This window comes from Saimiri boliviensis, chromosome 5 (genome assembly GCF_048565385.1).
Source record: "Saimiri boliviensis isolate mSaiBol1 chromosome 5, mSaiBol1.pri, whole genome shotgun sequence".
Taxonomy (NCBI): domain Eukaryota; kingdom Metazoa; phylum Chordata; class Mammalia; order Primates; family Cebidae; genus Saimiri; species Saimiri boliviensis.
In genome coordinates this window covers 115,933,937-115,956,597 of record NC_133453.1, presented here as the reverse complement: position 1 = coordinate 115,956,597, position 22,661 = coordinate 115,933,937, and the positions used below count along the sequence as shown (strand labels likewise).

General features: G+C 39.8%; 1 protein-coding gene across 4 annotated transcripts in view; it reads left to right on the top strand.

The window, feature by feature from the left end:
* The window catches only part of EPB41L5 (erythrocyte membrane protein band 4.1 like 5), a 135,345-nt gene extending 113,049 nt beyond the window's left edge, over positions 1-22,296 (top strand). For all 4 annotated transcript variants that reach the window (XM_039479952.2, XM_074399848.1, XM_074399847.1 and 1 more), the window contains 5 exons: positions 2,977-3,070; positions 7,066-7,140; positions 10,003-10,044; positions 10,405-10,535; positions 18,162-22,296. In XM_039479952.2, the coding sequence (XP_039335886.1) occupies positions 2,977-3,070; positions 7,066-7,140; positions 10,003-10,044; positions 10,405-10,535; positions 18,162-18,228 (409 nt within the window). In that variant the 3' untranslated portion in view covers positions 18,229-22,296. The remainder of the gene's footprint in view (positions 1-2,976; positions 3,071-7,065; positions 7,141-10,002; positions 10,045-10,404; positions 10,536-18,161) is intronic.
* The last annotated feature ends 365 nt before the right edge of the window (positions 22,297-22,661 follow it).

The following is a 22,661-nucleotide window of genomic DNA, read 5'->3' as shown; positions in this document are numbered from 1 at the left end:
TGTCTGGCTTCTTAGCATAATGTTTCCAGGTCATCCACACTGTACTATTATATATCAGAACTTTATTTCCTTTGATGGCTGTGTAATATTTCATTGTATGGGATATACCACATTTTGCTTATTTGTTCATCTGTTGATAGATATTTAGGTTGTTTCTACTTTTTGGCTGTTATGAATATTGCAGCTATGAATAGTCATGTACAATTTTTTGTTTGAACACCTGTTTTTCAGTTACACATCTAGATTGCGAATTGCTGAGTCATATGCTAATTCTATTTTTAACCTTTTAAGGAACTGCCAAACTGTTTTCTACAACCACTGCACGGTTTTCTCTTCCTCCCAGTAATGTGAAAGTTTTTATTTCTTTACACCCTTATGGTATTTTACAGTACCTTTTTTTTTTTTTTTTTTTTTTTTTTTGAGACAGGATCTTGCTCTGTCACCCAGGTTGGAGTACAGTGGCATGAGCACAGCTCACTGTAGTCTCAAACTTAGGCTCAAACGACTGATGACATTCTTCACAGAACTAGAAGAAACTATTTTAAGGAACCAAAACCAAGCCCAAATAGCCAAGGCAATCCTAAACAAAAAGAGATAGCTGGAGGCATTATGCTACCTGACTTCAAACTATACTTTAGGGCTACAGTAACCAAAACGGCATGGTACTGGTATAAAGACAGACACGTAGACCAATGGAACAGAATAGAGAGCCTAGAAATAATGCCACACACCTACAACTATCTGATCTTCAACAAAGCTGACAGAAACAGGAAATGGGGAAAGGGCTCCCTATTCAATAGATGGTGCTGGCATAACTGGCTAGCTATATGCAGAAGATAGAAAAAATTGGACCACTTCCTTATACTTTATGCAAAAATCAACTCAAGACAGGTTAAAGTCTTACATATAAAACCCAAAATTATAAAAGCCCTGAAAGACGATCTAGGCAATACTATTCTGGACATAGAAACAGGCAAAGATTTCATGAGGCAGATGCTAAAAGCAATGGCTACAAAAGCAAAAACTGATAAATGAGATCTAATTAAAGAGCTTCTGCATAGCAAAAGAAACGCAGCCAAGTAAACAGACAACTTAACAGAGTGGGAGAAAATTATTGCAAACTATGCATCTGACAAAGGTCTAATATCCGGCATTTATAAGGAACTTAAGTAAATTTACAAGAAAAAAATAAACCAACCCCATTAAAAAGTGGGCAAAGGACTTAAACAGACACTTCTCAAAAGAAGGCTTATAGGTGGCCAAAAAGCATGTAGAAAAAACTCAGCATCACACTGATCATTAGAGTAATCCAAATCAAAACCACAGTGAGGTAACATGTCGACCAGTTAAAATGGCTATTATTAAAAAGTCAAACAATAACAGGTGAGATTGCAGAGAAACAAGAATTCTTACACATTGTTGGTAGGAGTGTAAATTTGTTCAGCTATTGTGGAAAACAGTGTGGTGATTCCTCAGAGACCTAAAACAAATACCATTAAACCCAGCAATCCCATTACTGGGTATATACCCAAAGGAATATAAATCATTCTGTCATAAAGACACATGTACACGTACATTCACTGCAGTACTATTCACAGTAGCAAAGACATGTAATCAACCTAAAGGCCCATCAGTGGCAGGCTGGATTTTTATTTTATTTTATTTTTGAGATGGCATGTTGCTCTATCACCGAGGCTGAAATGCAGTGGTGTGGTCTCAGCTCACTGCAACCTCTGCCTCCCAGGTTCAAGCGATTCTCCTGCCTCAGACCCCAGAGTAGCTAATTTTTTTAAATTTTTATTTTTTATTTTTTATTTTTTTGTATTTTTAGTAGAGACACGAGTTTCACCATGTTAGGCAGGCTGGTCTGGAACTCCTGACCTCATGATCCGCCTGCCTCAGATTCCCAAAGCTCAATGTTTTAATGTGGTATATATACACACCTTGAAATAGTATGCAGCCTTAAAAGATAATGCAATAGAATGAAATTGTGTCCTTTACAGAAACATGGGTGGAGCTGGAGGCCATTATCCTTAGCAAACTAGCACAGGAACAGAAAACCAAATACTGCGTGTTCTCACTTGTAAGTGGGAGCTAAATGATGAGAACATTTGGACACAGAGAGGGGAACTTCTGACAGTGGACCCTCTCAGAAAGTAGAGCGTGGAGAAGGAGAGGATCAGGAAAAATAACTAATGGAGACTGGGTTTAATACCTGGTTGACAAAATAATTTGTACAACAAACTCCCATGATACAAGTTTACCTAGATAACAAACCTGCTCATGTACCCTGAAGTTAAAAAAATTATTATACTTTTCAGCTTCAAAATTGTTAATTCCTTTTTATAATTTATTATTATTAATATTCTATATTTGTTGGCACATTGTTTTCTTGGTTTCCTTTACTTCTTTGTCCATGGTTTCCTTTAACTTTTTAAAATATAGATGCACTGCAGATGTTTCAGGGTCCATGTGATAATACATTAAGCACTTGATAGACACTTAGGTCAGTTCGATATTTTGACTGTAGTGAGTAGAGCTTAATGAGAATGGGAGTACAGATGTCTTTTTGATATATTGATTTTCTCTCTTTTGGATGTTTATCCAGTAGTGGAATCGCTGGACCATAATGGTCATTCTCTTTTTAGTTTTTGAGGAACCTTCATACTGTTCTTTAAAGTTGCTGTACCGATTTATATTCCCAACAGAGTAAGAGGGTTACCCTTTCTATGGGTCCTCACCAGCATTTGTTATTGCTTATCTTTTTTAAATTATAAAACCATTTTAACTGGAGTGAAATGATATCTCCACATAGTTTGGAATTGCATTTCCCTGATGATTAGTGATGCTGAGCATTTTTTCATACAATTTCCCTTAGATGACTTGGTTGCCCTTCTTTCCTAAATCCTTTCTTTGAAAGTCCTGCCTGTACCTGTACAGGTCCTACATGATGTGAATTTGTCTTTTTCTTCCTAGTGCTGCGTTAAATGAGAATAATGTGCCCCTCCCCAAAGAGTCTCATGAAACTCTGATACATACTACACCTGCAGACAGTAGTTCTGTTCTAAAGGTAAGAATACTTTTACTTCTTAACATTTTTACCAAAGACAATTTTGAATTGAATCTTGTAGTAAAACCAAGGGCATCTAGTGATTACTGATTGACACTGGGACTTAAGATGTAAGAAGAGTTGCCAAGCATGGGGGCTCACACCTATAATTCCAGCAGATTGGGAGGTTGAGGCATGTGGACCACTTGAGCTCAGGAGTTCGAGACCAGCCTGGGCAACATGGCAAAACATATTTCTACCAAAAATACAGAAAATTAGCCAGTCATGGTGGCATCCGCCCATGGTCCCAGCTTCTCAGGAGGCTGAGACAGAAGGATCGCTTGAGCCTCAGAGGCGGAGGTTGCAGAGAACTGAGATCACACCACCTTACTACTCCAGCTGCGTAATAGAATGAGACTGTCTCAAAAAAAAAAAAAAAAAAAAAAAAAGATATGAGAAAAGCATTGAGCCACAGTTATGTAGGGAGAATCCTGTTGCCACATCACTCACAAGAGGATCTCAGGGTTTATTCTCCAATTTGTGTATAGTTTGTTTATATTTTGGGGGTGGTCTTGGACGTTGGCTATACTTCCACCCATATTTCCTTTTAAGATATAGTGCTACATGCAAGTAGTGACTAAATGCTTCTTATGAAAGAATTAAGGGATCCTGTTGAATTTGTAGTTTGATTTACTCTAGGGCAGGTGTCCCCCAATCCCTGTGCCTCAGACCGGTACTGGTCCGTGGCCTGTTAAGAACTGGGCCGCACAGCAGGAAGTGAGCTGAAGGCAAGCGTTATCGCCCGAGTTCTACCTCCTGTCGGATCAGCTGTGGCGTTAGATTCTCACAGGAGTGCAAACCTTATTGTGAACCACACACACGAGGGATCTAGGTTGCTCACTCCTTATAAGAATCTAATGCCTGATGATTTGAGGTGGAACAGTATTATCTTGAAACCATACCCCACCCCCAAACCCAGTCCTTGGAAAAATTGTTTCGTGGACCTTCCATGAAACTGGTCCTTGGTGCCAAAAAGATTGGGGACTGCTGCTCTAGGGAATGTAAGTTTGTGTGAGAGACTTGACCTGTTTGGTTCACTGCAGTATTCCCTCAGGCTGGTCTCAAACTCCTACCCTCAAGCAATTGTACTGCCTTGGCCTCCCAAAGTGCTGGGATTATGGGCAGCCTAAACATCTCAAATAGTACCTGGTATATCATAGGTACTAAGTAAATATTTATTGATTGAAACAAACTTTTTGAAATAACAGGGACCTATCACTAATTGCATTGCAACATAACCAGCTCATTCAACTTCTGCCTTTTCTGTATTCACTTACAAAACCCTTACCAATTCAGAAATTATAGAAATCCAGTTTATTGCCAATGAATATTTTAATTTGCAAGTTAAATTAAAAATTGTCCTTGTACGAACCCTTACCATTTGTTTCTTTTATTGCATAATGTACATCTATTGTAGTAATTTGCCAAATATTTCACAAACAGGAAAAATTAAAAATCACTTGTATTCTCACTACTCAATGAAAGTATATAGTTGGTATTTAGGTATATAAGTATCTTTCTTTTTTTTTTTTGAGACAGAGTCTCACTCTGTTACCCAGGCTGGAATGCAGTGGCTTGATCTTGGCTCACAGCAACCTCCACCTCCCAGGTTCAAGTAGTTCTCCTGCCTCAGCCTCCCAAGTAGCTGGGATTACAGGCATCCGCCACCATGCCTGGCTAATTTTTGTATTTTTAGTAGAGACAGGGTTTCACCATGTTGGTCAGGCTGGTCCCAAACTTCTAACCTTGTGTTCCACCCACCTTGGCCTCCCAAAGTGCTGGGATTACGGGCGTGAGCCACCACACGCAGCCGGTATATAAGTATCTTTCAGATGTTTAGGCTTAAGGAAAAAATCCAACCTGAAATATCTTCAATGAGGCATTTCTTTTCTGCTGATTAAAATCTGAAAAGATACGTTGACTAATCATTGGAAGTCATTAAGGAGAACCTGAGATGTTTTTAAAGCAGAGAAGGACATTTAGTTCAAATATTTATTGCATATATAATATGTATGAGACAACATGTTAAGCACTGAAGATTCAAAAATGAATGAATGAAACATGGTCTCAGCTTAACTGCATATAGTCTAATGGGAGAGAGAATTGTCATACATTGTGGGAGAGACTTGCGCAAGCTGTTACGGTGCACTTAGTCCAGGCAGCAGAGTGGGAAGACGTGAGAGGAGAGAACAATTTTTTTCATGCTTTTGTGATTTAAATTAAGTTGCATGTTGAAATATGAATAGGAGATCCCCCAAGACCTGAAGGCATATAGACAGAAATGGAAATGTATAAATGGGTGGCTGAGTGTGGTGGCTTATGCTTATAATCCCAGCACTTTGGGCCAAAGCAGTAAGATGGCTTGAGGTTAAGAGTTTGAGACCAGAATGGGCAACATAGGGAGACCCCATATCTATAAAAAATTTTTTTTAATTAGCCAGACATAGTTTTGCATGCCTGTAGTCCTATCTTCTCAGGGAGCTGATGTGGGAGGATTTTAAGCTCAGGAAATTGAGGCTGCACTAAGCTAATGATTGTACCATTGCCTTCCAGCCTAGGTGACAGAGCAAGGCTATGTCCAAAAAAAAAACCAAACAAACAAACAAACAAAAAAAACCAAGAAAGAAAAGAAATAAATGTATGAATGAAGGGTCCTGTTTTGTTGTGGGCTATGCCCTAGGTTCCTATTGTTTATTGCCAGATTGGCATTTTATGTTTTGTTGTTTTAAAGTTCTCCCAGACCATCTCCCTCACAGTAAAGAGTTCTGTCCTCTATAAGATACTTCAAATACTAGTTAAACATCAATTAACATTTAAAGGGAGAGAGTTCATATTGTTTTCTTTTACAAACAGAAGCACCCATAAGTCTAGATGAAGGAGCATTTGGAATTTAGGCATCTCCTTTATTCACTATCTCCTGTGCGGAACCTTTTATTGTTTGTTTGTTTGTTTTTTAAGTTCAAATTATGATATTATCATGCAAAGTAGTACTATTCTCATCTGTTCTAAAAGTTAAAGGGCTAGGCAGTGGCTCACACTTGTAATCCCAGCGCTTTGGGAGGCCAAAGTAGAAGAATCATTGGAGGCCAGAAGTTCAAGACCAACCTGAGCAACATAAATGAGACCCTTTCTCTATAAAACAAAAAAGAAATTGGCCAGGCGTGGTGGTGCATACCTGTAGTCTCAGCTACTTGGGAGGCTGAGATGGGAGGATTGCTTTGGCCCAGGAGTCATGCTTGTGCCACTGTACTCCAGCCTGGACAGAGCAAGACCTTGTCTCAAAAAAAAATGTTTTTTAATTATTTTATTGTATTGTATTTCCTTTTTTAAAATTTGTTTTGAGGCAGAATCTTGCTCTGTCACCCAGGCTGGAGTGCAGTGGTGCAGTCTTGGCTCACTGCACCCTCTACCTCCTGGGCTCAAGTGATCTTCCCACCTCAGCTTCCTGAGTAGCTGGGACTACAGGTGGATGCCACTGTGCCTGGCTAGTTTTGTTCGGGTTTTTGTAAAGATGAGGTCTCATTATATTGCCCAGGCTGATCTTGAGCTCCTGGGTTCAAGAGATCCTCCTGCCTTGGCCTCTCAGAGTGCTTCGATTACAGGTGTGAGCCACTGCACCCAGCTAAAAAAAGAAATTTTGTAATTAAAAAGTAAAAGTTATGAGCCAAAACAGTCATAACCCTTCCCAAGTTTTGTCTTACTAAAGGAGAATAGCTATTTGAAAATTTACATAGCACTTTAGCTTTTTCACATCCTGATTGTAGTATAGGTTTTCCTCCGTGCAGTAGTGAGATCATTAACAACCAGGATTCATGAGTGTCCCTATGTGTTTAAAGGATTAACACAAATCAGGCCTGGGTTAGAATTATAAATTGAGAGGATATGGAAAAAACTTAAGTCTGATGATAAACTTACATCTGATGATGATGATAACTCTAGATTCCTGTCTTCCATAGGAAGCTACAGATGAATTGGATGCCTTGCTTGCATCTCTAACTGAGAATCTAATGGATCACACAGTTCCACCTCAGGTAAATATGCTTTAAAACAGTATGATGGAAAGAAATTTCTGTTTTGAAAATGTTCCTGCTAGATTGCAGTTTTTTCCTTTTTAATTATTCATAGTTAAACTTTTTATCTGATAAGTTTATGTTTTAATAACCACTTAGCATTACCTCTCTTTCCTAAAATTTTACCACTTTGAATTTGTTTCACTATATAGAAATCAGATGTCATTATAAGCCCATTTATGATTGAACATCTTATTAAATAACATGAGAAAACATGGGGATAAACCAGCTTCTTAATAAGAATATATTTAATTTTTTAAAAAGTTTTACAGAAAGATGAGAGCATAAGAGTGACTGGCATTGAACATATCAGTCATTATTATGGTCTGGAAGATACTGTTTTAAGTATAGCTGTCCCTCAGTATCTGTGGGGTATTAGTTTCAGGACTCCCCTCACATACCAAAATCCACACATGCTTAAATCTCTTATATAAAATGATGTAGTGTTTGCATATAACCTACGCACATCCTCTAGTATACTTTAAATCATCTCTAGATTACCTCTGACATCTAATACAGTATAAATGCGAGTAAATAGTTATTATACTGTATTGTTTAGGAAATAATGACAAAAAAAAGTCTGCGCATGTTCAGTACAGACACAGCCATTCTTTTTTCTCCCAAATATTTTCAATCCACAGTTGGTTGAATCCACAGATGCAGAACTCATGAATACGGAGAGCCAACTGAAACAGTTCCTTCCCTCCAGGGATGAGAGAGATAGAAATGACTAACTTTGTCAGGTGCGGTGGCTCACGCCTGTAATCCCAGCACTTTGAGAGGCCAAGGCAGGAAGATCACCTGAAGTCAGTAGTTCGAGACCAGCTTGGCCAACATGGAGAAACCCTGTCTCTACTAAAGATACAAAAATTAGCCGGGCTTCTGGTGGTACATGCCTGTAGACCCAGCTACTTAGGAGGCTGAGGCAAGAGAATTGCTGGAACCTGGGAGGTGGTGGTTGCAGTGAGCTAAGATTGTGCTACCACACTCCAGCCTGGGCAACAGAGTGAGACTCTGACCCCCCCCCCAAAAAAAAAGACTAACTTTGTACCTTATGAGTGTTATGACAAGAATTGCTATGGGAGCTAGATGCCATCCTGAAGCTTGGAAATACAGATGGTACTTTCTATGGTACTGGATGTTTGCTTAGATCATTAATTCTCAAATTTTTGTGTATATCAGAATCACTTGAAGGGGGTGTTAAAATACAAGATTGCTTAGCCTCACCTCCAAGTTTCTAATTTTGGTATGTCTTGGGTGGGGTCTGAAAAGTTGTGTTCCTAACACATTCCCAGGTGATGCAGATGTGGTCTGGGAACCACCCTTTGGGAATGGCCGGCTTAGATTAATAAACAAAGACTTTACCAAAAGAATAAGAATTGACTGTGAGTCTGGAAAAGTCTGTCAAACTATTTTTTGTTTACTATTTATGATATTTTTCCTCTGTTATTTCCTACTGGTTAACATGCATTTAAAAAATATTGCTAGGAAAGTCATACTTTGTTTTTGTTTTTTGAGATAGAGTCTCACTCTGTTGCCAGGCTGGAGTGCAATGGCAGGATACCGGCTCACTGCAACCTCCACCTCCCAGGTTCACGCAATTCTCCTGCCTCAGCCTCTGAGAAGCTGGGACTACAAGCGCACCACCACACCCAGCTAATTTTTGTATTTTTAGTAGAGACAGGGTTTCACCATGTTGGCCAGAATGGTCTCTATCTATTGACCTCATGATCTGCCCACCTTAGCCACCCAAAGTGCTGGGATTACAGGCATGAGCCACTGCACCCAGCCTATGTTTTTATCCTTTTGATGGTTATCTAACTTATTAAGACCTAGACTTATATTAATTTTTTTATGAGTATCTAAGGCCACCAATGCAAAGACTAGTCTAAATTACTAGTTAAAATGGGTGGGTTTCATTAGTTTATAATTCTTTTTTTTTTTTTTTTTTGAGACGGAGTTTCACTCTTGTTACTCAGGCTGGAGTGCAATGGCGCCATCTCGGCTCACCGCGCAACCTCCGCCTCCTGGGTTCAGGCAATTCTCCTGCCTCAGCCTCCTGAGTAGCTGGGATTGCAGGCACGCACCACCATGCCCAGCTAATTTTTTGTACTTTTAGTGGAGACGGGGTTTCACCATGTTGACCAGGATGGTCTCGATCTCTTGACCTTGTGATCCACCCGCCTCGGCCTCCCAAAGTGCTGGGATTACAGGCTTGAGCCACCGCGCCTGGCTATAATTCTATACATAGAAGTCATATCTATAATAGAAAGCTAAACATTTAAAAATAATATATCAATGGCCTTGTGAACCAGGAGCAATATGGGTGTTTTTATTGCCGCTTTCTCCATGCATACATGATAATTAGAGAATGATCTGTATCTGAACAGATTAATTTTCTGTGTACTTTCTTTGTGTTGTTTATTTGAATTAGTCACAATCCATTGTTCAGGCTGCTACCGAGAAGGCTATGATTATTTGTAATTAACTGAAATTTCAGAAAATAAAATGTTAAACTGAATACTGGATGTGGGGTTGGGGCAGTCCTATTAAGTAAACTGAAAGTACAATAGATTCTTGAATGGTGAATTTTTAGATAAGTGATTTTCAAAATTATGACACTTTCTTAAGGGGTGAGGGATAACATCTGTGTTGTACAATAGAAAAGGGTCTTGGATTTAGAAGTCCATGTCAGCTCAAGGACCACCACTAAGAATTAAGAATTGCCCTCCTACAATGGATTTCATAATAGATACGAGTATTGTAAGTATGAAAATAAGTCAGTCTTTCCAAGAAGTAATTACATACATAAAATTATTTTAGGTATCTTCCACGTCCATGATCACACCCCGATGGATTATTCCGGTAAGTTCATGTTATTTGTGATTTTTCTTCTGGTTACCCTCTCAGGGTAAGGCCTAAAGGATTACTAGGTTCTCTGTTTTTCCTTAAAAACATGAGGGTTGTTATCAAACCCTTATTAACTGAACTTAATGGCTTCAAGCTAGTGGCTTACCCTTTCTGGTTATAAATGTTTGTCAGGATGCTGGCAGAAACAAAGTAAAAATCTGAGATGAAGGATAGTTAACAAAACAGAACAATCATAATTATCAAAACCATCTTCCTTACTCTCATAGTCATTAGTGAAGCTTGATTTGGAGCTGAAGTGCTGACTGGGCAGGTATTGTTGCCTCTGTATTTAGATGTGTTGTGTATCTCCCACAGCAGAGTGGTGCCATGTCTAATGGACTTGCAGGACATGAAACACCCTTGGCGGGAAAGGAGGGCCATGGTAGTAAAGATGGAATCTCACTGATCTCTCCCCCAGCGCCATTCTTGGTAGATGCTGTGACCAGGTGAGAAAATGATTTCTCAGTTGCAGTTCTTAGGCATCTATTAGGAGGGAAAAAATGATAAAACTTTCTCTAAAGCAGCAATGTCAATTCTTCCTTAATTGAACTTTGTTGAAATTGGATAAGTCTTTTTTCTGTTTGTTATTTAGTGTAGTGGCTTTTTCTTGTCAATAGCAATTTTCTACAAAATTATGAAGTAGATTGTATTAGGGATTCTTTATCAAGTCTTCGCTAGGTAAAGATATTAACAGGCTTATCTTTAAATTTTAATATTTGTTTTAAAGTCAATTTGTATTGTTTCCTTTGATGCTTTACTATTGTGATTATGCCTATTGTAATATGATGAACAGTAGTGCCTGTCAACATAGGTGAAGAGGTGCAGTGTAAAGGTGAGGTAGGATACTCCCAAGGTGAGGGTCCTGAGATGGCTTTTACTCACCCCTGTTGTGAGCTCATTTCAATGCATTACTTACTACAAACAGAAACTAGACTCCAAATCTAGAGCTTTTGGTTCAGCAGCTCGTTCTTCAGCTTTTGATTGCTAGAACCATAACTGCACCTGTTTTGCAAAAGATTTAGAATTGCCTTCACTCCTACCTCAGACCTTTTCTCTGATTATATCTGCCATTTCATATATCCTCCTGGTGTTGAAAATGTGGGTCAGCTGAAATACATGCTTGCCTAATTAAAGAGAGAAAGGTGGGGGGAATTATTAGAGATCATTAATTTGAAAGAATCAGTTTAATTTAAAATTGTTCTAGTCTCCACAGTGTTTAAAGTAGTACATTATTCACTCAGCAAACAGTTATTGAATGTCTGTGATGTACCAGACATTGACTATATCTGACACTGAAGATAGCAGTGAACAAGACAGCTGAGAGACCTGCATTTGGGAGGCTTACATCTAGTAAAAGAGCACTTTATACAAATGTAATGGATTATTTTTCTAAGCATTTATATGCCTAGTAATTACCACTGTAAGAATAGAGCTGCATACAAAGAACCCAATGGTAATGCTTTATAATTGAATTTACACAATAAAATGTGAGTTCTTAAGTACTTCCAAATTAAAAATTACAGATGAAAGCAGAGTTTATCTCTGTTTCTTCCTAGAACTCATGCAAAGGAGTCATAAAGGGCTTAAAGAGACCAAAAACTACAAATAAATCAGTAGAACAGAATAGAGTCTAGAAAGAAACTCATATGTAGTAGTTATCTGATTTATGAAAAAAGTGATGGTGCAATGCTATGAGGAGAAAGTGGTCTTTTAGTAAATCATCTGGACAGATTAGTTGTCCCGGTGGGAAAAAATTAATCTTGATCCAACTCCGTACCATTTGCAAAAATCCATTCCGGTTGGATTGCAGATCTAAATATGAAACATCAGATAATAAACTTACAGATGAGTGAACTTACTTGTGACCTTAGAATAGGCAAAGATTTTTGAAACAGCTCACAAGGACCTTTAGTCCTACAGGAAAAAAATCACTTGTGTTATATCAAGAAATTTTGTTCATCTAAAGATTATAATTTCAAGATGTTACGGAAAGGGAAGCCACAGAATAGGAGAAAACATTTGTTCCCCATCCCTCTGTCTCTCTCTCCCTCCCTGTCACTGTTTTGCTCATTCTTTTCCTGTCTCACTCCTCCTCTTCTTCCTTCCCAACCCCGGTCTTATCTGTGTCACAAAGGACCTGCTCATATCTAGAATTTATAAAGAGCTCCTCCAAACAGTAAGATAAAGACAGCTTAATAGAAAAATGGGTGAAAAACTTGAATAGGTAGTTCACAAAAAGATATTCAAATGGCCAGTAAGCATTCTAGACAATGTGCAACTTGATTAGTCCTTGTGGAATGCAAATTCAAACTGCCATGTGACAGTGCTACATATCACCAGAATGGCTAAAATGAAAGATGCATAGTACCAAGTATTGGTGCAGATATGGAGCAACTGAAATTCTGTAAATTGGAGTAATCACATTGGAAATAGGTTTGGCAATATTGACTAAAGCTGAACATATTCAGCCGGGCGCGGTGGCTCAGCCTGTAATCCCAGCACTTTGGGAGGCCGAGGCAGGTGGATCACGAGGTCAAGAGATCGAGACCATCCCGGTCAACATGGTGAAACCCCGTCTCTACTAAAAATACAAAAAATTAGCTGGGCATGGTGGCGCGTGCCTGTAATCCCAGCTACTCAGGAGGCTGAGGCAGGAGAATTGCCTGAACCCAGGAGGCGGAGGTTGCGGTGAGCCGAGATCGCGCCATTGCACTCCAGCCTGGGTAACAAGAGCGAAACTCCGTCTCAAAAAAAAAAAAAAATAGCTGAACATATTCAGTGAATCAGTGATTCTATTTGTATGTACATACCCAATGGAAATATGAATATATGTCCATCAAAAGACATGTACAAGAATTTTTATAGCAGCTATATTCATAATAGTCCAAACCAAAAACTTTCCAACTGCACATTAGCAGTCAACTAGATAAATATTGGAAAAGAGCGGGGAAAATTAATAACTACAACTAAAATATAGCAGTATAGATGAATCACATAAACATAATTGTATTAATTCTCTATTTCTGTGCAACAGCTTACCACAAACATAGCAGCTTCAAACAATACATGTTTATCTAATTTTCTGTGGCTCAGGAGTCTGGACATAGCTGAGCTGGGTTCTCTGCTTCAGGGTCTCTGACAGGCTACGGTCAAATAATGGCACACGCCAGGTTTTCATCTGAAGGCTCAATGGAAGAAAGGACACCAACCATTGCGCTTGGCAGGAGTCAGGATCTGAAGATCTGCTAGACTAAGGAACTCAGTTCCTAGCTGGTGGTTGGCAAGAAGCTTTTCTCAGTGCTTACCATGTAGGCCTCTCCAAAGTAGTTGCTTACTTTATTCCAGCATAAAACTGAGAAAGCAGTGGAGTCAGCTAGAAAGACAGAAATCACAGTCTTGTGTAGTCTAATTACAGAAATGACATCCTTTTATCTTTGCTGTATTCTGTTGGTGGTTAAAGCAAGTCACAAGTCCCTTCCACACTCAAGAGCCAGAGTGAACAGCTGGAGATGGAGATCTTTGGGGTCGTCTTAGAGTTTCTCCACTGTAATAAGGATAAGCAAAATCAAGTTCAAACAAAAGCACAGCTCTATAATGGTTACCCTTGATGCGGCTAGTGACTGGAAGATAGCCCAAAAGAGGCTTTGGGAGTGCTGGTAGTGTTCTGTTTCATATTCTACATGCTGATAACAGGTGTGTCCAATTTGCAAAAACTTGTCAAGCTGTAAACTCATGCCTTATGCGCTTTAATATATGGATATTAATAGTAATATTTTACAGTGATGACTGGGTCCCATTTCCACAGAATTAGATTTACTTCAGAGTGTTCTCTGTGTGATGCTGTGTTTCAAAGACATCAAATCATGAGGACAAAGAAAAGGAGAGGAGACATCAGCAGTTAAGAGATCTCTGCAAGTTTTGGGAAGTAGCTGAATGATAAGTGGTAACCAGTTTAGCAGAGTGGAGTACCGTAAAAGCTAAGCCTGAACAGGGAAGGGAGTAGAAACAGAAAAAGGAAGCAAGTTCACAATGCAGAACCTGAAAAGGCAATGGAATTGGAGGTGCCAGATACTTGTAAAGATAGGGTACTAGGTGGGACTGAGAATATGGGGATTGGTTGAAAGTTTTTATGCCCATTTCACCTGTCTGCCATTTCGCCTGTCTGCCATCCCACCACCCTTGCCCATTCTAGCATAATTTGGAAGTTTTCCCTCGGGACGAGCCAGGCCAGAGAGGCTCTGGATCTGGAAATTTCCACTTGGAGTAAGGCTCCAGAATAAATACAGGAAGACGAACTGAAAGTCCATAGACTGAAGGGTGAAATTTCCAACATTCCTTCTTTTCTCAGTTTCGGAAATGCTGTTAACTAAGTATAAATGTCTGAGTTGAAAAAGTAAGAGGCTTACTCTCTGGAGACATCAGCCAACCAAAGAGAAAAGGCCGACACATACATTTGTGGATCCTGTGATGGAATTGCCTGGAATCTGCCAAATAATCACGAGGGAGCCCATTCGTTGATGAGTTTTGCTCATATGTACGCAGGTCCCAAACACATTCCAGAGCTTTTCTCTTAAATACAAAAGAGCTAATTATTGTCAGATATGTGAGGAAAGACCAACACAGGTAAACTGAAAAACAAGGAAATAAAGGCAATGCAAATGTTGACAAACAGAAGTAGGAAAAAAAGGCAATGTGAATAACAAAAGGAAACTTCACAAAATGATAGTGTATACATTTAGAGAGAAGATGCTGTATCCATGCAACAACAACAGGAAACTTAAGAAAACACAAGGAAGCATTTTTAGAAATTATTAACCATATTAAAAGTAAAATCCGAAGAGTATGTGAAAGGTAAAATTGAGACAATCTCCCAAAAAGTAGAATAAAAAAAAGAAAACTGGGAGAGAAAAGTAAATGGAAGGATTGGTCTAGGAAGTCTAATATATGAATCAGACGAGATCTAGAAAGAACAGAGTTGGTGGAAGGAGGAAATTATCAAAGGAATCAAGAGCTGTTAGAACAGAGGACTTGAGTTTCTAGATTAAAGGGGTTTACTGAGTACCCACCAAAGAGAATGAAAATAGACTGCAGCAAGGGGCATCATGAATCTTTAGGAGGTCAAAGTTAAGAGACGATGTAAGTCTCCTGCAAAGGGAAAAAACAGAGTACATACAAAGGATTGGTAATTAGAATGGTAGCAGACTTTACTGACAGCTGGAGATAATGGAGCAGTGTGCTTTCTGAATTCTGGAATTCTAATTTCTCACCTAGAGTTTTCCCAGAAAAACTATCAGTGAAGTGTGAGATTACAATACATTTTTAGACATACGGTTTCCCTAAAATATATACTTTTCATGTAGCCTTCCTCAGGAAGCTACTGGAAGATTTATTCCATCTAAAGTGGAAGATACATTTCTCTTTTTTATCCAAAAAAGAAGCCATGGGACCCAGGAAGCAGTAGAGAGGTGCAGAGATTTACCCAGGGAAAGGTGAAGGGAAGTTCTGAGATGGTAGCTGCCCAATGGGTCTAGAAAGGATCCTGTCCAGATTCGAAAAGGAGAATATAGAGTTGCAGGAAGAAAAAATACAAATAGGCTTCCCAGCCCTCCAGTTTTTAATCATATTACATGTCTGAATGCACTGAGAGGAGATCCATGGTTTACCAGAGAGGTTAGGGATAGATGAGAGATTAGTATAGAAAACTGAGTAAGTACTCAGGAAGCTGAGGCAAGAAGATTGCTTAAGACAAAGTTCAAGACCAGCATAGGCAACATGTCGAGGCCTCGATTCTAAAAACAACAACAAAATAAACCCACTAAGCCATCACAACGACAACAAAAATAAGGCAGCTAGTCAGTCCAGGGAAAATTAAAGTTGTATAAAATACGAAATACAATACACTGATAGTTGTGAAAATATTTAATAATTACAACAAACACTGAATTTTAACATGATCAAAATTGGTTGTATAGCTGTGCTGAAAAGATAAGAAGGCAGGATTGTGGGGCTGGGAACAGGATGGAAGAAAGGTAAGCCTTCATAGTCCATAGAAGAAAATCGTGTAAACAAACACATCACCCAGAACAGTTAGAACCCTGGGGAGTTGTGAGGCAGAATCTCTGGAGCCAGGTTTATTTAAACATTGGCTACTGGGCCCCACCCTCATAGTCTGATTCAGTATATCTGGGGTGGGGTCTAAGAAGTTGAATTCTCACAAATTCTGGAGACCACACTTTGAGAACCAGGGATACAGAGAAATGAAGGAAAATACCAGGAAAAGAACCAGTTGAAAGTGTTTGTCCCTTGAAGTAGGAATAGAGAGTGGTGGTACGGGTGACTGCTGTTTCATTTATAAATCTTGTTAGCACTTTTGACATTTTAAATTATGCCCTTTTTATTATGAACTTTGATATCGTTTTACATTTTAAAAAATTGTTTTAGAGTCAGTATCTCTCCCCATCACCTGGGCTGGAGTGCAGTGTTATGATCATAGCTCACTGCAACCTCCAACTCTTGGGCTCAAACAACCTTCCTGCATCAGCTTCCTGAGTAGGTGGGACTACAGGCACATACCACCTCACCTGGTGCGCATATATATGTATGTATGTATGTATGTATGTATGTATGTATTTCAAGATGGGGTCTCTCTATTTATTTATTTAGAGACAGGGTCTCACTCTGTGGCCCAGGCTAGAGTGCAGTGGTGTGATGTCGGCTCACTGCCACCTCTGCCTCTCGGGTTCGAGTGATTCTCCTGCCTCAGCCTCCTGAGTAGCTGGGACTACAGGCACATACCACCTCACCTGGTGTGCATATATATGTATGTATGTATGTATGTATGTATGTATGTATGTATGTATTTCGAGATGGGGTCTCACTATTTATTTATTTAGAGACAGGGTCTCACTCTATGGCCCAGGCTGGAGTGTAGTGGCATGATCTTAGCTCACTGCAACCTCCACTTCAGGGTTCAAGTGATTCTCCCTCCTTGGCCTCCCAAAGTGCTGGGGGATTATAGGTGTGAGCCACCACACCTGGCCCCCATATTTTTGTTTTTTGTAAATACGTAGTCTCACTTTGTTGCCCAGACTGGTCCCGAACTCCGGGTCTCAGTCAATTCTCCCATCTCCCTAAGTGCTGGGATTACAGACGTGAGCCACCCTTGCCCAGACTGTTTTAAGTTTTTTTGAAACCAAATTAGATATCATTATGTCCTTGCATCTAAACTCACACAGTTCACTGATTATGGAAACTTATGAGCTCTCATGCAGAGCCCATGGCTTTTTATTTTTCACAGAGCTCTAACAAAATAGAGTAACTGGTGTAGGAACACAAACACAGCCATCTAGTAATATGTGAAGAAAAACAGGGCTGGGCACAGTGGCTCACCCATGTAATCCCAGCACTTTGGGAAGCTGAGGAGTGCAGGTGGCTTGAGTCCAGGAGTTCGAGACCAGCCTGGGCAATATGGTGAAACCCCGTCTCTACAAAAAAAAATAAAATTAAAAAAAATAACAAAAATTAGCTGGGCTTAGTGGCACAGGCCTGTAGTCTCGGCCACTTTTGGGAGGTTGAGATGGAAGGATCGTTTGAGCCTGGGCTGTCAAGGCTGCGGTGAGCTGTGATCACGCTGCTGTACTCCAGCCTGGGCAACAGAGCAAGACCCCGTCTCACAAAAAATAAACAGAAAGGGAGAAAAAGCAGCAGAGAACAACAACCTGCTGCCCTTGGTTTCTCCTGAGGGGGTTGCCCTTGTACTCAGCACAGTGCTATTCTTGACACTTACTCTAACCCTGACTCATTAAGAAATGGTTGAATATGTGTTTGGCATATTTGTTAAAGAAGAAGGGGAAATTGTGCTATCTTTATATTTTATTTCAAAATGAAATAAGCAGTGCTTATCCAGAAATTTCCTTTCTGTGGAATATCTCATTGCCAGGTTAGGCTTTATTGATTTGGGTCTGTAATCTGCTCTCCCCTCAAAATGCTCTATGAGGCACTAATAGAGACATGAATGTCCTCTCCCAAACCCCAGGGATTCCATTGAATAACCCATTCTCTCTTCCTTTCAGCTCTGCTCCCACTCTGGCAGAAGAAGCTGTCCTGAAGCAGAAGTGTTTACTGACCACTGAGCTCTAAGGGCCCATAGCTGGAATACCCAGTTCTCTCCAGCATTCCATCCTGGGATCCATTTCAGCTAGAATATGTTGGATTCAGGAGCTTGTCCATTACTTGTAGGTAAAGAAAGACTCTATGTAGATTTGACTTCGACTCCGTAAAAAAGACAGCTGTATTTTCCGTCCAACTGGAAGGGTTTAATTACACTGGATAGCTGATAGCTGCCCAAATGAGGGTGTTTGATCTTTAACTTTCTGTACTTTTATAAAAGTTATGAATTCCCAAAACAAGGGAATTTCTTTTTCTGGGGTTTCCTTCAAACTCTTGGCTCCACCTAGCGGTTCTAATTGTTCATAATGACTTTATAACAAGGCTGCCTCTGGTAGTCAACAGCCTTTTGAAAGCTATTTCCATGTAGTATCACGGTGAGGATCTTTGATCTGACTGCCTGTTAGAGAAATTGCACTTTTCCCTAACATACCTAGAAATAAAGAATTTAGGAAATTAATGTGGACACTATAAAGGCAGACTTAGGGCCAACTTTAAAAAAAAAAAATTATAACACTAAAGAGAAGTTTAGTTTAGAATATAGAGAGTTTTTAAATGTCTTCCATTGTTTTGATTTTTTATTGTGTTGGCTATCTTAATATTTCAAGTTCACATCAAGATAAACCCTGAGAAGAACTGCAGAGAAATCAAATAAAATCTTGTTGTATCTTTTCAACCTGCCTTTCCACAGGAAGCACTCATATGCACCACACACGATTCTGTAACTTTTCAACCTGGAATCGGGGTAGGTTACTGTTGAAGAGACCCTGGGGCATTTACCCCAGGCATCTACCCTCTTCCCTGAGCCAGGTAGGGAATGCAGACCCCTGTAGGCTCAGGTAATGAAGACACAGCACAGCAGTACTCCACATTGGAACCTATTTGGACATAGATTTCATTTACTTTCAGTATAAACTGAACAAATTTAGAGCTTTCAAACTGGAAAAAAAATTACAACAAATTCACCAGAACCAAAATAGGGAATAGGAACAGGGGTGATGGGGTGTTGTTTCTTAAATACTTACCATGTATGAAACTCTACACAGCATACTAAAAGAGCTTGCATTGCAAAGGAATTCTGTTAATTTAAAAGAGAGCTCTAGAATTTCCCCATCCCTTTTGGCCTGTACAAAGAAATTCTGGATGTTAAAATAACATACACTCATCAGAAAAATTAAAGTATAGCAATGTCCATCTATAATTCTGATGCCCAGAAATAACACTATTTAGCTTTATAATTTTTGAATGAACAGGTAAACCTCAGTTGCCATGGGGAATAAGGATGATGTGGAAACCATATTGGTAAAGTCGTTGTTAATCCCTGGTTATGGAGAACTGATGTTAAGCTATACCTTCTGGAATTTGCTTTCTAGTTTTCTGTCCTGCAATATGTAAATAATTCAGCACAAATTTGTACTGCTTATCATGAAAGAACATCCAGTCTTATGATCTTTAAAACTTCATGATTTGGACTTTCCTGGGCTCCTTGTAACATAATGGTGTGCCTAGGCAAACCCACTAGTGTCCGACTGGAAAGCTCAGGAATTTTAATCTTGCTCTGTTTCCCAGGGAGCTGTAGTGATTGGAACCCACTTTTGCACAAAACATTTTTGCAGAAGGAAAGTCAACACTTCTTGCTGGCCACTTCCCCTTAGCCATTATGCTAAGCTTCTAAGTTTCATTAGTGGGGCTCTTGCCAGTTCTCAACTATAGGACATATTTTCTCAAAGCTGTAAGGGATACCTAGAACTAAGGGCTTGACTCAGGACATGATGGAATGGGCATCAAGTTTTCAGTGTCTTGACAACTTAGATTTCCTGCAGGGTTATGGTTGTGCTGCTAACCACACAACATCCTTATTTTAAACTTCCTAAAATTTAGGAATTAGGTAGTTGGACATATTCTGTGACCTTTATGTCTTTGCATACCCATATTCTTGACAGTTAGAATATTGGTAGGGACTTTGTTAAAATTCACTTGAATCTCAAGCCAAGAGGAGATTTTGTCTTATGCCCTGACATAAAATGGTAAACACGGAAGTTAATACTTGAATGCTGAATTGGCTCTGACAGATTAGATGCCTGTCAAGTACTGGTTTCCTGTCGTAGCTGCTGCTGCTGCCATGCCCAGAGCTGCTTAACAGCTCTTCCTGTTCTGCTCCCCTGAGAACAGTGTGGTGGGGAGAGGCAGGGCTTAGGAGGTCTGTGAATGTGGCAGGTAGGGAAGGGGAGATATCCGTCTCTTGAGAAGAGAGAAGCATGTGTGATCCCATCAAGGATGCTGGCAAAGAGAGAGATTGGAGATGATGGTGAGAAGCAGGCTGGTGACATTGGGCTGAGGTCGGAGGAGGGGCAGCCAGGAGCACTCCTGACAGTTTGCTGTGTGCACTGCTCAGAGCACAGTTGGGGTAGAGGGTACAGATAGTGCTGCCTCCCTGGGTGCAGACAGGAGAGGAACCTCAACTCAGCCCATTTCCTAGCCCTGGTGGGGGAAGCGGGAGTTGATAGGGTGGTTTAAAATAAGAAGTGAAGGCTTCAGTTGTCTGCTCTAGACTTTGCCTGAGATCTTGTAAGTTAATCAGTGAGACCAAATTTGTGACATGTCAATTGCATCACCTTTGGACATACAGGAGGTCATGATCATTTCATTCCTGCTCTTCAGGAGACACTGCTAAACAGAGGAATGATTCCGTTCCCTGTGTGCTTATTTCCTTAACACTTACACATCTTTTAAGAAAAAAAGTTTAAAACTATTTCTTATAGTCTCCTAACATTTGTCTCTAGCCTTTGCCGTTGTACAGTCACAGATATCCTACGGACATTGAAAGGTGAAAGCCCTGCATTATTCTTGGGTTCTTGGATCTGGACTGCTTGTTCTCTTATGCTTCTCACTTCTGGCTAAAACTTGTACCTCCTCTCTTAGCTAAGCCCCAAAATGAAAGTTCTGTTACTCCTTCAGAAATCTGGCTAGTGGAATTATTTGTCAGTCACAGAGAGGAAAATCTTTGCTATTTTTCCAAGTAAGAGTCTCGAGAAGCAGAGTTTTTGTCTTGTCATTGAGAGGAGTCAGCAGTCTTATTCTCTAAAAGACCACAGATGGTAAATACTGTACCACTCAGCTCTGCTGGCACAGCACAGCAGCAGCTCCAGCACAGCTGTGTTCCTGCGGAGTTTCCTTTACAAAGCCGCTGCTGACCTCTGATAAGAAGCTTTGTAGAGCAGTAGAGTGGCTGCGTGAAGTGGGAGGCAGGCAGGTATTCAGATAGGTTCTGAGCATTACCTGTCACTAGAAGGCAGCCAGCACTTCTGGACGTTGCATCCTTATTTACACATGTGGCAGCTGAACAAGGTGCTGTTGTGGGTGTCTCCGCTCTGAGTCTTTCTGAGTTCCCACCAATTTTTAATTAATCATGCCCATGGTCATGTAGTTGCTTGGAAATCTGGGGTCATCTGCAGACTGAAAAGTACACATTTCTATATTATTTGTCTTTTTTATCCTCTCAAAAATTTAAACACTAGTTCTTGAGTGATCAGAAGATAGTTGGGAACTTTTCCTGTATATTAGCCATCAGGATGAGAAAATTTGTTTGAATTATAGAAATTTGCCCTGAGCTGAACTCGGCTATGTTAACACATTGGTAGTGCTGGGATTCCGTCCCAATTCTAAAAGATAGGATCTGTAAGTCCCTGTGTCACCACATTACTTGAGATGATCTTTCAATCACTTGTCAGGATTTATCCTTTTCACAGAGAGTTTTTTTTATAGCACAGATCTCTTTGCCCTTTGTATCTCCTTATCTGGATATGATAGGTGGTTATGAAGGCCTCACTAACTATTTTGTGTTTACCTTTTATATGTGTAAAACTGCAGTAGCGTTGAAAGTGTAATTTATTTTTCTATCAAGTGCACTATTCATTTAGTGTGTTCCAGTTTTATATGACTTGTATTAGAAACACTGCACTGAGCTATTTGTACACTGAAATGAGAAGTCTAGATGTAACACTTCATTCAAATAAAATGTGTGAGACATTCATGTTTTTATCAGCTGTTTCCGTTTCTTGGAACTGTGATTCCTACATGCTGATCTCAACAGAATTGTTAGACCAGAGCCACTGTTAGTACAAACCTGAGGGAGTGTGTAGAAGCAGCAGCACCGTTTTTAGAGTTTATTTTGGTGTAAATTTGGGAGTAGGGGCATTTTCAGAGGTTAAAAACCTCATTGGTCTTCCCCAGCATATCCTGGAAGACACAGTGGTCATTCCAAGGAGCAGTGTGGTGCAGTAGAAACACAACTTTGGGCATCAGATCTGGGCTCTACTACTTACTACCCATGAGACCTTGAGCAGGCTATTTCAGAAACTTGGGCCTCAGTTTTTTTTTTTTTTTTTTTTTTTTTTTTTTTTTTT